Source organism: Microchirus variegatus (assembly GCF_963457635.1).
Source record: "Microchirus variegatus genome assembly, chromosome: 22".
Classification (NCBI taxonomy): domain Eukaryota; kingdom Metazoa; phylum Chordata; class Actinopteri; order Pleuronectiformes; family Soleidae; genus Microchirus; species Microchirus variegatus.
Window position 1 is genome coordinate 20,215,818 of NC_139823.1, and position 17,465 is coordinate 20,233,282.

The 17,465-nt window shown below is 40.4% G+C and overlaps 3 protein-coding genes across 3 annotated transcripts; 2 read left to right on the forward strand and 1 right to left on the reverse strand.

Moving 5' to 3' along the window:
- Positions 1 to 1,270: 1,270 nt before the first annotated feature.
- On the forward strand, positions 1,271 to 6,472 carry LOC310943231 (T-box transcription factor TBX19-like; the record flags this gene model as incomplete). Its single annotated transcript, XM_083908757.1, has 8 exons — positions 1,271 to 1,551; positions 2,130 to 2,406; positions 4,931 to 5,065; positions 5,522 to 5,583; positions 5,715 to 5,758; positions 5,924 to 6,058; positions 6,133 to 6,241; positions 6,307 to 6,472. The coding sequence occupies 8 exons, from the start codon at positions 1,271 to 1,273 to the stop codon at positions 6,470 to 6,472; spliced, it is 1,209 nt and encodes a 402-aa protein (XP_083764883.1).
- Positions 6,473 to 7,400: 928 nt separating this feature from the next.
- pcid2 (PCI domain containing 2) lies at positions 7,401 to 12,248 on the forward strand (the record flags this gene model as incomplete). The annotated part of the gene is given in 16 exon segments (XM_083908758.1): positions 7,401 to 7,466; positions 7,818 to 7,874; positions 7,968 to 8,057; positions 8,157 to 8,230; positions 8,316 to 8,408; positions 8,410 to 8,471; positions 8,474 to 8,519; positions 8,631 to 8,685; positions 8,798 to 8,901; positions 9,446 to 9,521; positions 9,632 to 9,773; positions 9,888 to 9,988; positions 10,190 to 10,263; positions 10,391 to 10,516; positions 10,625 to 10,748; positions 12,159 to 12,248. Coding segments are annotated over 15 exon segments (1,293 nt in total). The 5' UTR covers positions 7,401 to 7,466; positions 7,818 to 7,838.
- Positions 12,249 to 12,451: 203 nt separating this feature from the next.
- On the reverse strand, positions 12,452 to 16,953 carry prozb (protein Z, vitamin K-dependent plasma glycoprotein b; the record flags this gene model as incomplete). Its single annotated transcript, XM_083908759.1, has 8 exons — positions 12,452 to 13,119; positions 14,239 to 14,377; positions 14,465 to 14,538; positions 14,610 to 14,741; positions 14,844 to 15,023; positions 15,729 to 15,753; positions 15,832 to 15,986; positions 16,866 to 16,953. The coding sequence occupies 8 exons, from the start codon at positions 16,951 to 16,953 to the stop codon at positions 12,452 to 12,454; spliced, it is 1,461 nt and encodes a 486-aa protein (XP_083764885.1).
- Between the last annotated feature and the right edge of the window lie 512 nt (positions 16,954 to 17,465).

Sequence of the window (17,465 nt, forward strand, 5' to 3'; positions counted from 1 at the left end):
TGGTAGAGCGAGCTTCACTCTCACTGTGTGTGTGTGTGTGACAGAGAGAGAGAGTGGTAGAGCGAGCTTCACTCTCACTGTGTGTGTGTGTGTGACAGAGAGAGAGAGTGGTAGAGCGAGCTTCACTCTCACTGTGTGTGTGTGTGTGTGACAGAGAGAGAGAGTGGTAGAGCGAGCTTCACTCTCCTCACTCGTTCATCAGCTTCTTCTCAGTGAAAAAGTCTCCAGTTTTTCTGGATTATTTTATTCCAGGTAAGTTTATTTTCAATAATCTCATCAGTTTGTTCTTTTGTTGACTTTCTGTTGTGCGTTTGTTTTTAAATATGTTTGATTATAATTAACATAATTAACATAATGATCATAATGATCTCATTAAAACATTGAGCCATACCATAATATTCAGACATTTAAGAAACAAAAGGCAGAAAAACATCAGTGTTTGTTTGTTTCACTTAAAGAGATTTAAATATTTAAATCTCTTACAGGATTATTTCAGTGTTCTGACGTCATTATAATAATAATAATTATAATAATAATAATAGTGATTATTATTATATAATAATCATTATTATGATTATATAATAATCATCATAATAATGATGATTATTATATCATTATTATATAATAATAATGATAATAATAATCATGATAATGATTATTATCATGATTATAATAATAATTAATAATAATTAATAATTATCATTATTATAAAATAATAATGATAATTAGATAAGAAATTAACTGAATATAATCATTGTGTGAACAGATTTATAGATTTTTAGACTTCTTTCTCTCACATTAGAAATAAAGAATACGTTTAAAATAATCGTAATAATAAACTATGAATTAACTTAAATTCTCTCATTAAAGTTTGAGTAAAAGACGTGAAATGTTCCACGTTAACAATGTGAAAAAGTCTGATCCAGAACCTGATCCTAACACAAGCTAGAGCTAATTAGCTTTTATCTGTGATTCTAATCGCTAACTTTATGATTTGACTAATATTTACGCAGATATCGTAAGTGTGTTTGTAGTCCATTTCCTTAGCCACAAAGCTAACGAGCTAGCTGGCTAACTAGCATTACCGTGACCTCTTGTTTTAAACGTACAAAAAAAAGCAACAAAAATGCGACAAAAACTTACACTTTGTTTGTTTGGAGCGGCCATCTTGGATTGCCAACTGCACTGAAGTTAGAAGGAGTTGATGACTCTGAATTGCGCCTGCAGGGGGCGCTCACCGTGTCATGAACCAGTGTATTTGTTGGTCCAGATGAAGGTGGAGACTCAGACGACCACAGACTCTGGACCTTCAGTCCGTGGTGACCGCGGTGGTGACGGCGGTGACGGCAGTGAGGGGGCGCTGGCGAGCAGCCCGGGTTCAGCCGAGCGCTGCATGACGCGGCTGATGAACGCGGTGGAGAGCGAGCTGCAGGCCGGGCGAGAGAAGGGCGACCCGACAGAGAGAGACCTGAAGGTGGCGCTGGAGGACGCCGAGCTGTGGACCAAGTTCCAGAACATCACCAACGAGATGATCGTCACTAAGAACGGACGGTACGTCAACGTGTTAGCTTAGCTTAGCTAACGTTGTTTTACTTAATGTGTTAGCTATGTTTGAGTTAATGTGTTAGCTATGTTTGAGTTAATGTGTTAGCTATGTTTGAGTTAATGTGTTAGCTATGTTTGAGTTAATGTGTTAGCTATGTTTGAGTTAATGTGTTAGCTATGTTTGAGTTAAACTTTGACTATGTTTTAGTTAAACTTTGATTATGTTTTAGTTAAACTGACTATGTTTTAGTTAAGTTTCGGCTACATTGTATGTTTTTTCTACTCTTCTTTTGTTGACCTTTGACCTTTGACGACATGAGAATCTCTTTTGTTTTTGTGACGATGTCTGACTCCAGGTCAGTGAACGTGTTCATCATCATTGTTCATGAGTTATTAGATAGAAGCTGTTAGCTGGTGTCGCCTGTGTGTGTGTGTGTGTGTGTGTGTGTGTGTGTGTGTGTGTGTGTGTGTGTGTGTGTGTGTGTGTGTGTGTGTGTGTGTGTGACCTGCAGTCAGTGAACATCCATTCACACCTGTCCAGCTGATGGAGCTCAGTGTGATTTACATAATGTGTTTTGTTTCAGGCGGATGTTCCCGGTGCTGAAGGTCAGCGTCTCTGGTCTTGACCCCGCCTCCATGTACTCCTTCCTGCTGGACTTCGTTCCCGTTGACGGCTGCCGCTGGAAGTTCGTGAACGGCGAGTGGGTGGCGGCTGGTCGGGCCGAGGGCCACGGCGAGGGGCGGGGCCACGGCGGCGTCTACATTCACCCCGACTCGCCAAACTTCGGCGCTCACTGGATGAAAGCGGCGGTGACCTTCAACAAGGTCAAACTCACCAACAAGGTCAACGGAGGAGGACAGGTAAACTCACCTGAGCCGTAGATATCACTCTGACCTTCAGTGTTTGTGTTTGTGTTTGTAACCAGTGCTTACCAGTGCTAACCAGTGCTAACCAGTGCTAACCAGTACTAGCAAGTACTAACTGGTACTAACCACTTACTCTGTTGACAATGCAGCAGAAATACAGCTCAAGGTTACACAAGGTAATGCTAAAGGATAGCTTAAATGCTAATGGATAACTAAAATACTAAAGGATAGCTAAAATGCTAATTGATAACTAAAATACTAAAGGATAGCTAAAAAGCTAAAGGATAGCTAAAAGAAAGCTAAAGGACAGCTAAAATGCTAACGGATAGCTCAAAAGCTAAAGGACAGCTAAAATGCTAAAGGATAACTAAAGCTAAAATGCTAAAAGATAGCTCAAGATACCTAAAATGCTAAAGGATAACTAAAGCTAAAATGCTAAAAGATAGCTAAAATGCTAAAGTAAAGCTATAATGCTTAAAGATAGTTAAAGATAACCAAAATGCTAACATGATAAATTAAAGCTAAAATGCTAAAGCTACTAAAGATAGCTAAAATGCTAAAGGACAGCTAAAATGCTAATGCTAAAATGCTAAAGGAAGGCTAAAATGCTAAACAAAACATTTCTGAAAGTCTAGAAATTTTATCAAAATATATATATACAAAAGTAACTAAATAAGTTAACGAAAACAGCTTTAAGTTAGCCTAACATCTTAACTAGATCATAACTAACAGTTAGCCTAACATCTTAACTAGATCATAACTAACAGTTAGCCTAACATCTGAACTAGATCATAACTAACAGTTAGCCTAACATCTTAACTAGATCATAACTAACAGTTAGCCTAACATCTGAACTAGATCATAACTAACAGTTAGCCTAACATCTGAACTAGATCATAACTAACAGTTAGCCTAACATCTGAACTAGATCATAACTAACAGTTAGCCTAACATCTTAACTAGATCATAACTAACAGTTAGCCTAACATCTTAACTAGATCATAACTAACAGTTAGCCTAACATCTTAACTAGATCATAACTAACAGTTAGCCTAACATCTTAACTAGATCACAGTCAAAGGTCAGTGAGAAGTGAATGAAAACATGGATAAAGATAAACTAGGAAACAATGTTTCCTCTTCTTCATCATCATCATCATCATCATCATCATCAAGAGTCTCTCCATCTTCCTCCTTCTCTCTCTCTCTCTCTCTCTCTCTCTCTCTCTCTCTCTCTCTCTCTCTCTCTCTCTCTCTCTCCATCTCCTTCTCCATATTGTTCTGAAGTGGGCGAGAGACTACCACATGTAATTAGCCACTTCAGTCGCTCTCCTCGCTCACTTCACCTGCTCAACCTCTCGTTACCACGGGAACGGGATAAACAGCTCTTAATTGGCCGGCGGCAGTTTAATGCACTTCCTGTTGAGAGCCGTGAGCCACACACACACACACACCACACAAACACACACACACACACACACACACAGAGCACTACAAAATTGGCAATAATGTTGTTTATATTTACCCCATTATCCATGTCCAAACATCTCACACACACACACACACACACACACACACACACACACACACACTATAATGAAATAATTGCTCAGCTTATTTGTACATTATGGTAATTATGTTTTTTACTGGGAAATTAATTTACCCATCATACTTCAGGTGGACGAGAGAGAGACAGAGGTAAACTATATTCAAAGAGAGCACACACACACACACACACACACACACACACACACACACACACACACACACACACACACACACACACACACACACACACACACAGGTCAGATGTGAAGCCAGCCTCTCAATCTGAATAGAAAACTGTTAGTTTTTGTGTGTCTGCCTGTGATTGGTTAATTGGGCCTCGTTAGTGTGGGGGGGTGAGGGGGGGGGGGGGCTGATGGATGAAAGAGTGTTTGAGCCAAAAACACCAGCACACACACACTCATTTAATCTGTCTTTTTAAAAGTTTCAAACCTGACTTTAACAAACAGCTGAACAACAGCATTAAAAACACTGGTTTACTCTATGGACTTTGGTGTGGGAGAGTGAGTGACTTTGGTGTGGGAGAGTGAGTGACTTTGGTGTGGGAGAGTGAGTGACTTTGGTGTGGGAGAGTGAGTGACTTTGGTGTGGGAGAGTGAGTGACTTTGGTGTGGGAGAGTGAGTGACTTTGGTGTGGGAGAGTGAGTGACTTTGGTGTGTGAGAGTGAGTGACTTTGGTGTGGGAGAATGAGTGACTTTGGTGTGGGAGAGTGAGTGACTTTGGTGTGGGAGAGTGAGTGACTTTGGTGTGGGAGAGTGAGTGACTTTGGTGTGGGAGAGTGAGTGACTTTGGTGTGGGAGAGTGAGTGACTTTGGTGTGTGAGAGTGAGTGACTTTGGTGTGGGAGAGTGAGTGACTTTGGTGTGAGAGAGTGAGTGGTTTACAAACTAATACAAACGACAAATAAAGACGTGTGTGTGTGTGTGTGTGTGTGTGTGTGTGTGTGTGCACAGATCATGTTGAACTCTCTTCATAAATATGAGCCTCAGCTCCACATCGTCTGTGTTGGTTCTCGTCATCGTCTGGTGTCAAACGTCTCCTTCAGAGAAACTCAGTTCATCGCTGTCACTGCCTATCAGAATGAAGAGGTACACACACACACACACACAAACACGCACACACACACACTGACGACCAGCATTTCCACTTTATAAATCAACACAATTACAAATATCTACTTCATGAATGACATCTATAAAGAACTACTGGGTGCAGTACCATAACATGTCTGCAGGTGGAGCCCCAGAGCAAAAAAGTGTGTGAAACACCAGGACTGGAAAACAGGGTTTTTGTACCAAATTGAGGATCTGTGTTAAAAACATGAGTATAACATGTTTATAACATGAGGAAGTGATTTAAATGATAACAAAGTGAGGATCAGACAAAATGTCCTCACTTTGTAAAAATGTCCTCACTTTGTTGGTTAAAAACCCCTCAATGGTCCTCAGTATGCTGCAAGTACAAGAACACACACACACACAGTGTGAGTGTGTGTTACACAGGTGTGTGTGTGTGTGTGTGTGTGTGTGTGTGTGTTTCCACAGATCACCGCTCTGAAGATCAAATATAACCCGTTTGCTAAAGCCTTCCTGGACAACAAAGACAGGTGAGTGTCACATGACTCGGTCACATGACTCGGTCACATGACTCGGTCGCATGACTCGTGTGTTCATAATCATCTGTTTGTACTTGTACTGGTGTATTTGTACACTGTGGCGCTTGATTTATCCACCTCAGGAACACAGGTGGGCGGAGCTTAGCAGAGTCTGGACTTCAACCCTGTGAGTTCTCATTTATCACCATTATTAAAGTTTAATTCATGAATATTTATTCATGTATTATTAACGTTATTATTGTTGTTATTTCATTCTCACACACAAATAAAAACACATTTTATTATGATGTTATTAGTGTGTGTGTGTGTGTGTGTGTGTGTTCCCCTGCAGGGGGCGGGGCTTTCCCTTACAGCAGCAGCCTCCCTCTGACATCACATCATCACCACGGTTACAAACACCACGCTTTCCCGGGGCGACACACACCTTACCCTACAACCTACCTGCAGCACCGCACACACTCCTCTGGTGTGTATGTGTGTGTGTGTGTGTGTGTGTCTGTGTGTTTCTTTTGTCTAAATGTTTGTTGACATTTTTTAAAGGTGTCCACGTGTTGGACGGGTGTAGCTCCTCCCCCTCCTCCTCTTGCTCCTCCCTCTCTTTGGGCAGCAGCACTCCTTCATCACAGGCTCCTCCTCCTCATAACTCCAGGTGAGGCCCCGCCCATGACCATATAGGGTAGATATATAAGGTGAATAATGACGTGTGTTCTTCAGTCAGTTTCCGTGTCTGTGGACGGTTGGATGCAGTGAGCTAAGCCCCGCCCACTCACCGTGCAGCACTCTGCACGGACCAATCAGCAGCGAGAGTCTCCTTCAGCCTCCCAGTCAGGGACGGGTGGGCGGTGCTGCGTGGCCGCCTGGCTCCACCCATTCTTTCTGAGGAGGGACAGAGAAATGATTCTAATGCTAACAACGACAGGAGGCTAACAAATGTTAGCATCAACAGTGTAAACCAGCATCATCTCCAAGTTCATTCATTTCATTTTATTCAAATGTTGTTTTGTTTCCATCACCACTTTATGCTAATGCTACTACAGATTAGTTGCAAGTAAACCTGTGTTATTTATGGTCTGTAAATATTACGTACGTGTAAAAAGAAATAAACATTGTGACGATGTCTTTATGCTTTTTCTGACAAACTCTTTGCTGTTATTGTCGGTGGTGTGGCGCCCCCTGGTGTCTGTTTGTCATGTCCTGAGAGGAGTTGCAGCTAACAAAGGTGAACTTAAACATAGCTAGTACTTAGCCATAAATGTAACTAAACCTAGCTGAATGTTAACCAAAAGGTTACCTATAATAAAAAAAAGTTGGCCAAACTATTACCTAAAACATAGCTAAAAGTTAGCTAACCTAGCTAACAGTGTGTTGCAGGCGGTCACTTGTTTGTTGTTTGTTTTTTGTTTTTTTTCTATTTATTGTAAATATGACGTAAATCTAACACATTGTGACGACGTCGATGCAGTTTGTGAGGGACACACTGTTATTGTTGGTGCTGTAGTGCCCCCTGGTGTTCACTGTCGTGTTTGCACTTGTTATAAATGATTAAATGTTTTTGTTCACTTTGTTCTGTTGTGAAAAATAAGTCAAATAAAACACAAAGAAATGTTTGCACGTGACGCTGAAAACACTCTGAACTGTTGTAGTTTGTTTGTTTGTTTGTTGTCAATAAAACACTTTGAACAACAGTTTGTATGCTTTTATTTTTTTTCAACAACCTTATTTTAAAAAATCGCCTCTTGTTCTGAAGCGCTGCAGGAACAGGAAGTCAACCTCCGTGACCCGGAAGTTGTTCATAAGTCTTGAAAACAGTGCGGTGTTGAGTGAAAGAAGTGAACGTTAACGCGTCGTTTCTGGATTAAATCTCAGTTTTTCAGGTACGAAACGGTTTAATAACAGTTTTCTCTCTAACGCGAGGCAGAGTTTTGAGCTCTGACGTCACTCAGTGGCGATTTAACGACAGCTTTTATGAATGAATTCAAATGCTAACGTGTTAGCATGGCGCTCCTTCAGTCTAAGAGGGAAAAGTCAAACATTTGAATGTTTCCAGAGTTTTGATGCTTTAAACACGTGATTATCGGGATTATTTAGCTCTAAATACTATTTAAATAACCCTTTTTACTGAGTTAAAGTTATGACATCCTCTTTTTGATGATTATTGGTTTGTTTTTTTAAAGTTTAAAAGTGGGAACATGTGATTGTAATTTGTCATCTATGTGTGTTCTCAGGTGCTGAGTCAGCAGGAAGTCATGGCTCACATCACCATCAACCAGTACCTGCAGCAGGTGACCTCTGACCCCTGACCCCTGACCCTTCACTCAGCTGTGGTGTAGCTGTGATGACCTCATTCTTCTTCTTCTTCTGTGTAAAAACCGCAGGTTTACGAAGCCATCGACAACCACGAGGGTTCGTTCTGCGCCGAGCTGCTTTCCTTCAAACACCCGCATGTGGCCAACCCGCGGCTTCAGGTGAGGCTCCGCCCACTCCGCTACGCACACCTGCTGTTGCTAGGATACAGCCTCACTTCTGTGTGTGTTTGTGTGTGTGTGTGTGTGTGTTTGTTTCAGCTGGCCAATCCTGAAGAGAAGTGTCAGCAGGTTCTGGAGCCACCGTACGATGAGATGGTGGCTGCTCACCTCAGGTATCAATGTCTTTGATTATTGATCAGTGTACAACATCCTGTTTGTGTACGTTCAAACCTGTGTGTGTGTGTGTGTGTGTTACAGGTGCACGTACGCGGTGGCCAATCACGACTTTGTTGAAGCCTACAAGTTCCAGACGCTTGTCGTTCAATATCCTTCACCCTTTAACGCAGAAACATCATCGTCACGTCTCACACACACACACACACGTGTCACAGTGTTTGTCCTTGACCTTTGACCTCTCACATCCTTCCTGAGAGCCTTCCAGTCTCACAAAGAGGAGAACTGGTGAGAGAGAGACTGATGCTCAGATGAACACGCAGACAGTGAAGGCAGCATCATTCACCTGTGTGTGTGTGTGTGTGTGTGTGTGTGTGTGTGTGTGTGTGTGTGTCTCAGGGCTCTCCCTGTGATGTTCGCTGTCGCTCTTGATCTCAGGATATTCGCCAACAATGTGAGAGACAGATTATAAAAGTTCAGATACATTAATACAAAAGAGGAGAAATGTTTAATGTCGTTTAAATGTTGATGTGTGTGTGTGTGTGTGTGTGTGTGTGTGTGTGCAGGCAGAGCAGCAGTTACAGAAAAAGGGCAAAGGTCAACCTGGTGAGATGTTGGAGAAAGCAGCAGAGCAGCTGATGGGCTGCTTCAGAGTGTGTGCCAGCGACAAGTGAGACACACACACTGAACATAAACTGAATTTAATCCAGTGTAATCTCAATTAATCTGCTTAAAATTGAAGTTAATCCACTGTAATCTCATTTAAACTGAAATTAATCCAGTGTAATCCCATTTAATCTGATTTAAATTGAAGTTAATCCGGTGTAATCTCATTTAATCTGATTCAAATTGAAGTTAATCCAGTGTAATCTCATTTAAACTGAATTTAATCCAATGTAATCTCATTTAATCTGATTTAAATTGGAGTTAATCCAGTGTAATCTCATTTAATCTGATTTAAACTGAATTTAATCCACTGTAATCTCATTTAAACTGAAGTTAATCCAGCCTAATCTTTTTTAATCTGATTTAAACTGAAGTTAATCCAGTGTAATCTGATTTAATCTGATTTAAACTGAATTTCATCCACTGTAATCTCATTTAAACTGATTTGAATTTAAATTAATCCAGTGTAATCTCATTTAATCTGATTTAAACTGAAGTTAATCCAGTGTAATCTCATTTAATCTAACACTGTTGTGTGTGTGTGTCAGTCGTGCAGGTATCGACGACTCTAAAAAGTGGGGGATGATGTTTCTCAGTAACCAACTCTTCAAGATCTACTTTAAGGTCGGATCAATCACAGGAAACTGATCGTTATGATTGATGATCTTCTGTAATCAATGGATGATGAAGATGATTGATTGATTGATCTGTGTGTGTGTGTGTGTGTGTTACAGATCAATAAGCTTCACCTGTGTAAACCTCTGATCAGAGCGATTGACAGCTCTAATCTGAAGAACGACTACAGTCCTGCTCAGAGAGTCACCTTCAGATTCTACGTGGGGAGGAAAGCCATGTTTGACAGTGACTTCAAGCTAGGTCACTGATACTCTGGATGAGTACTACACAGTATTATTACTGCAGTAATACTGCAGTATTAATAATAATACTAATGCTGTGTGTGTGTGTGTGTGTGTGTGTGTGTGTGTGCAGCGGAGGAGTTCCTCTCCTTCTCGTTCCTTCACTGTCATCGATCGAGTCAGAAGAACAAGAGGATGATTCTCATCTATCTGCTGCCTGTCAAGATGCTGCTGGTGATAATCCCACTCTGAGCCAGATTACAGCAGATTACATGATCTGACACTGATTCAGATCCAGATTAAATGATCTGACACTAGTTTAGATCCAGATTACAGCAGATTAAATGATCCCACACTGATTCAGATCCAGATTAAATGAGTTGACACTGGTTCAGGTCCAGATTAAAGCAGATTAAATGACTCAGCTTGTTTCAGGGTCACATGCCGAACCATCAGCTCCTGAGGAAATACGACCTGATGCAGTTTGCTGACGTCACTAAAGGAGTGAGGTGAGTGACAGTTAGTTTGAGTTTGAGCCATACAGGAAGTGACATCATGATGCCAGGTGTCAAGTGACGTGTGTGTGTGTGTGTGTGTGTGTGTGTGTGTGTGTGTGTGTGTGTGTGTGTGTGTCAGTGACGGTAACCTCCTGCTGCTCAACGACGCTCTGTCCAAACACGAGACCTTCTTCATCCGCTGTGGGATCTTCCTCATCCTGGAGAAGCTGAAGATCATCACCTACAGGAACCTCTTCAAGAAAGTGTGAGTGAGGCTCCGCCCCCTTCTTTATTTCACTGTATAAACCAATCACTCTCCCACACCAAAGCCCACAGAGAAAACCAGTGATTTTAACATAATCCTAATCTGCAGGTACCTGCTGCTCAGGACTCACCAGCTCCCTCTGGACTCTTTTCTGGTGTCACTGAAGATGATGAAGGTGGAGGACGTGGACATTGATGAGGTGCAGTGTATCCTGGCTAACCTCATCTACATGGTGAGGACACACACACACAGAGACTCACACACACACCTCATACACACACACACATACACACATACACACACCTCACACACAGACAGAGACACTCACACTCACACACACTTCACACTCTCACACACACACACACACAGAGAGACTCACAAACACCTCACGCACTCACACACACACACACCTCACACTCTCACGTTCACACACACACCTCACACTCACACAGACCAAAATTTAAAAAAGAATTTGACAAAAACATTTTGGTCCAAAATTTGACAAAAACGTCATACTATACTATGTCTTCCAAAATTTGAAAAAAAAATTTGACCCAAAATTTAAAAAACAAAATTGACCCAAAAATTGAACAAAAATGTTGACCCAAATTTAGAAAAAAAAAATTTGCCCCAAAATTTGGAAAAAAAAATTTGACCCAAAATTTGAAGAAAAAAAAAATTTGACCCAAAATTTGAAAAAAAATATTTGACCCAAAATTGGAAAAAAAAAATTTACACTAAATTTTTGGTCCAAAATTTGAAAAAAACGTCATTCTATACTGTCGTCCAAAATTTGAAAAAAAAATTTGACCCAAAATTTAAAAAACAAAATGGACCCAAAAATTGAACAAAAATGTTGACCCAAAATTTGAAAAAAAAAATTTGACCCAAAATTTGGAAAAAAAAATTTGACCCAAAATTTGAAGAAAAAAAAAATTTGACCCAAAATTTGAAAAAAAAAATTTACACTAAATTTTTGGTCCAAAATTTGAAAAAAACGTCATTCTATACTATGTCGTCCAAAATTTGAAAAAAAAATTTGACCCAAAATTTAAAAAACAAAATTGACCCAAAAATTGAACAAAAATGTTGACCCAAATTTTGAAAAAAAAAATTTGACCCAAAATTTGAAAAAAAAAATTTGACCCAAAATTTGAAAAAAAAAATTTGACCCAAAATTTGAAAAAAAAAATTTACACTAAATTTTTGGTCCAAAATTTGAAAAAAACGTCATTCTATACTATGTCGTCCAAAATTTGAAAAAAAAAAATTACCCAAAATGTTTGGTCCAAAATTTGAAAAAAAAAATTTGGTCCAAAATTGGAAAAAAAAATTATGGTCCAAAATTTGAGAAAAAGTCGTCCTAAATTAAAATTTTTGACAAATTGAGTATAGCATGTTATAGCAACCTAAGGAAGTGATTTCAATGAAAACAAAGTGAGGACCGGCCAAAATGTCCTCACTCCGTAAAAATGACCTCACTTTGTTGGTTTAAAACCCTCACTGGTCCTCAGTATGCTGCAAGTACAAGAACACACACACACACCTCACGCACACACTCACACACACACACACACTCACACACCTCACACACACACCTCACACACACTCTCTCACTGTGTGTTACTGTGTTTCCTGTCAGGGTCACATCAAAGGTTATATCTCACACCAGCACCAGAAGCTCGTGGTCAGTAAACAGAATCCATTTCCTCCGCTCTCCTCCATCATCTAGACTACGTTACCCACAATCCTCTCTGTCTCTGTGACAGAAAACCTTTTCTATTCTTGCATTGTGTCTCTTTTTGTTGTAAAAACAGTTGAATAAAACACACGTTTGTTTGTTAACGGGTCGATTATTTTATTGAAATATAAATTCTGACACATGAAGGACGTGAAAGGACAGAAAACCTGGATCAGACGTGGTCTCAGCGAGTCTCAGCGAGTCTCGGGGAACTGGTTTATCTGCGGCGTCATTCGTTCTTCTGACGCCTCCAGTCTGGGTCTGATCCAGGTCAGGTACCGGGACAGTTTAGTGAAGACCAGACCGCCGCAGTCCGAGGACGTGGAGGTCAGCAGTCCGGTGACGAACGCCGTGCCCTGCTCCACCGTGGCCACCGGCGAGCCCGCTAACACGCCGCCGCACACCCTCCTGCTGACCTCTGACCTCGCCGTCTCGTCTTCAGTCTTTAAAGTGTTTTCTGTGGCGTTCACTGAAGTGCCGTTCCTCTTCCTGTGGACGCCGTGTCCGCCACGCGACCTCGCCGCTGTCGACGCCGCCGCCGCCGCGACGGCGATCCTCCTCATGCAGAACATCTTGTTGCTGAGCGAGTGCGACGCGCTCATCTCGTCGCGACAATCGTCCAGACTCATGTAGAGCAGCTCCTGGCTCCGCCCACCCCTCTGCCTCGCGGCGACGCCCCTCCTCCCAGGATGCATCAGGATGTTTTCGCTGAAGTCCTTTGTGGGCAGGCACAGGTGGATGAGGGCGGAGCCAAAGCTCACGGGCTCCGACAGCTCGAGGAACGCCAGGTCGTCGTCGTGACGATCCAAACGGAAGCGGTTGTGCACGTACAGCGCCTGCACCGACACGAGCTTCCTGTTTCCTGTGAGACCAGAGATGTGATGTCAAAATAAAAGAAAAATATTTTATTTTGTAGAGGAAACTCCGTTTGCTGAGTACGGCTGACGGTTTCTTAAACTATTCCCTTCAAAATAAAACCCTTCTGTGGGCTTTTAAGTAAAGTCAGTATGTGGACAGCTGATTTGGCTTTTATTTTGAAAAGTAATGTCAGTATGTGGACAGCTGATTTGGCTTTTATTTTGAAAAGTAAAGTCAGCCGATTTGGCTTTTATTTTGAAAAGTAATGTCAGTATGTGGACAGCTGATATGGCTTTTATTTTGAAAAGTGAAGTCAGCTAATTTGGCTTTTATTTTGAAGAGTAAAGCAGCTAATTTGGCTTTTATTTTGAAGAGTAAAGCAGCTAATTTGGCTTTTATTTTGAAAAGTGAAGTCAGTTGTTTTAGCTTTTATTTTGACGAGTAAAGTCAGCTGATTTGGCTTTTATTTTGACGAGTAAAGTCAGCTGATTTGGCTTTTATTTTGAAAAGTAATGTCAGTATGTGGACAGCTGATTTGGCTTTTATTATGAAGAGTAAAGTCAGCTGATATGGCTTTTATTTTGAAGAGTGAAGTCAGTTGATTTGGCTTTTATTTTGAAAAGTAAAGCAGCTAATTTGGCTTTTATTTTAAAGGGTTAAGTCAGTTGATTTGGCTTTTATTTTGAAGAGTAAAGTCAGTTGATTTTGCTTTTATTTTGAAGAGTGAAGTCAGTTGATTTGGCTTTTATTTTGAAAAGTAAAGCAGCTAATTTAGCTTTTATTTTGAAGAGTAAAGTCAATTGATTTGGCTTTTATTTTGAAAAGTGAAGTCAGCTAATTCGGCTTTTATTTTAAAGGGTTAAGTCAGTTGATTTAGCTTTTATTTTGGAGAGTGAAGTTGGCTGATTTTGCTTTTATTTTGAAGGGTAAAGTCAGCTGATTTTGCTTTTATTTTGAAGAGTAAAATCAGTTGATTTTGCTTTTATTTTGAAGAGTAAAGTCAGCTGATTTTGCTTTTATTTTGAAGAGTAAAATCAGTTGATTTTGCTTTTATTTTGAAGAGTAACGTCGTGTTTGGACATTTTGTGACTTTTGTCTCGTTGTTGTTAATAAAGTTTTGCACCAGTGATCACGTAGAAGCTGGAAGGTCGGAGGTCAAACCCTGACCCCTGGAGGAGGCAGTGGGCGGCGGTCAGGACTGAGCGTCGACCCAACAGCACGCCGCTGCATAGCTCCGCCCCCTCAGTGTTCCGCAGTGACACCTGGAGACACACACAGCTGTTGAAGGTACACACACACACACACACACACACACACACACATGGTCCTGTGCTGTGATTGGCCGTTACCTGCCAGGGACAGTTTCCATGGCGACACGTTGTCGCGGTGCTGTTGTGGTGAAGTCGTCCACAGGGGAAGTCGACTGAGGACACAAACACAACTTCCTGTCAGGGCTTTTCTTAAATGGTGGTGGGCGGGGTTTGCGACACCCACCTTTGGGCACGCAGCTGCGTTTGTCGGTGTGTAGTTTGAATCCCGACGTGCAGGAGCAGCTGAAGACGTCGTATGACGCCGTGCACAGCTGCTGACACGCTGTCGGGCCGCCGCTCGGACACTCTGCGATCTCTGTTGCCATGGAGACAACGCATTAGAAAACAGTGATGCTCATAGGCCACACCCCCCTCTCTCTGGGAGGCGGGGTCGTGTGTGCTGTGGGCGTGGTCTGACCTGGCGTGGTGACTTGCGGCGCAGTGGGCAGCCACTGGGCTCTGCGTGTAACTCCTCCCACTGCTCGCTGCTCACAGATTGGTCCAAAGCGGTGGGCGGGGCACGAGCACTGGAACCCGCCCACTTTGTCGGTGCAGTTTCCTCCGTAAAGGCAGGGGTTGGGTTCACACTGGTTACCGTCTGCATCGTTTAAATAAAGTTTATTCAAAACTTTTTAATCATCGTTTATTCTAACGTGTTGTATTTTACATTTAAGTAATTCATCAAATATAAATGATATAAAAGAATACAAATAAATATAGTATGTATATATACGTATATATACGTGTGTATATATGTGTATATATACATGTGTATATATACGTGTGTATGTGTATATATGTGTAGATGTGTATATATGTGTATATTTACGTGTGTATATATGTGTATATTTACGTTTGTATATATATATATATGTACATACATATATATAAATACATTTATATACATGTATATATGTATTTATATATATGTACATATATACGTGTGTGTATATATGTATACATATCTATATATATATACATGTATGTATATGTAAATACACGTATGTATATGTATATACATGTTTGTATATGTATATACATGTGTGTTTATGTATATACATGTGTGTTTATGTATATACATGTGTGTTTATGTATATACATATGTGTATATATGTATACATGTATACATACGTGTATATATGTATACACGTATGTATATACATATGTGTGTTTATACACACCGTATATATACATGTGTATATATGTATATACACACATATATTTATACATATATATGTATGTATATATACATATATAGTGTAATGTAATATATATAATGCTTTAGTATAAAAGTCAAACTCACCGTAGTAGACGGTCCAGAAGGCCACCTGTGGGAGTGTGTCAGCCGTTTACTTGTTTGTTTGTTTGTTTGTTTGTAAACAGACGAATAATTAATGGCGACAAACCGTTTTATCGAAGTCTTCAAAATATTCCCGCGCCTCCTCAAAGTTGCACAGCTCCTCGTAACACTCGCGCTCCAGGTTTCCCTGAAGGAACTCCTCCAGCAGGAACATGTTGGCTCGTTTGGACCGAAGGAAAACACTGTGAGCCTGACGGAACACTGACACACACACACACACACACACAGTGACTCGTGGGGACCGAGCACTCACACAGCAGCGTGAGGACTCGTTTGTATTTGTACTAAACGTTGATAAAAACAGACGGAAATTGTCGCTCCGATCGCTACCTGTCAAAATAAAATCATAAAATAAGGGAAATGCGTAAAAATGGCGCAAAATGGCTCACTAGCACCCCCAAAGGTGAAACCCGGTAGGACAAAGCCAAACCTAAGTTGCACCAAATTTCACCAAACTTGGTGGAAACGTGTCACAGCCCGAGACGAACAATAAAGTCTACTGGTACCATGGTGCCCGCTCAACAGGAAGTCATCCATTTTGAATATGGCGTCCATCTTGGTAAATAAACAAACTCATCACAGCACGTTAATAATCGTAGCAAAATAAGATAAAAACTTCCAACAGGAAGAGAAACATCGCTTCACTGAATGAACCTGAAGTAACAAATAATATGTTAATAATTTGTTAACATTGTTACCAGGTTAATGAAGTTATTAATTATAAGTTATTCAACCTAACTCACAGTTAACTGTAAATGCATTTCTTTAATTAACATTTATTCAAATTAATTCACGTACAATAGCAGTAATTATTAAATTGATTAGCCATTATTAGCCCTTATAAACAGGTGTTAATAAACATTAATAAGTGTTTATACATGTTAATTGTTGCTTATTTAACACCATTATGTATTTGTGACGTCTGTAGCTGTACGTGACTCACTCTGAAATACAGCTTAATAAACACTTACTAACTTGTTTAGTAAGAGTTATTATTACTGTGTAAACAGACATTAGCAGTTAGCTTAATAACTGAATAACGTGTGAAATAAGGTAAAGGTCAAAGGTCAAATGTCTTACCTTGTCCTTGGATGAGAACCTGAAGGAAACAAAGAAGAAGAAGAAGAGACGCTCGGCAACAACCAGCCGACATGATGATGACCGCCATGACACACTGACTCTACTGACACACACACACACACACACACACACACACACACACACACACACACACACACACACACACACACACTCACACTCACACACTCTCACACACACACACACCAGTGACTCATCATGACGATGTAATAAGCTGTTTATTTATTTATTTATTGTAATTCTTTCTTTTGCAGCATTAATGCGAAAAAAGTTTAATTTTTGTTGATTGAAGTAGATTTTTTTAGATTTTATTCTTGTTTGTTTTTTCAAACTTTGTTGCTGTTGTGGACTCTGACCTCGTCCTCGTCCTCGTCTCAAACAAACGTCAATAAACACAACATTTGTTTGAGGTAAACAAGCTATTTCATCACATCCATTAATCATTAAAAATCCTCCCTGAAAATTCAAAGATTTTCTCAGTGAAATCAGAAAGTTTCAGGACGTTAATGACATGAAAACGTCTTATTTTGAACATTCAAACTAGTTTTAATCTATTTATTTATAATCTGATCCAAATATTTT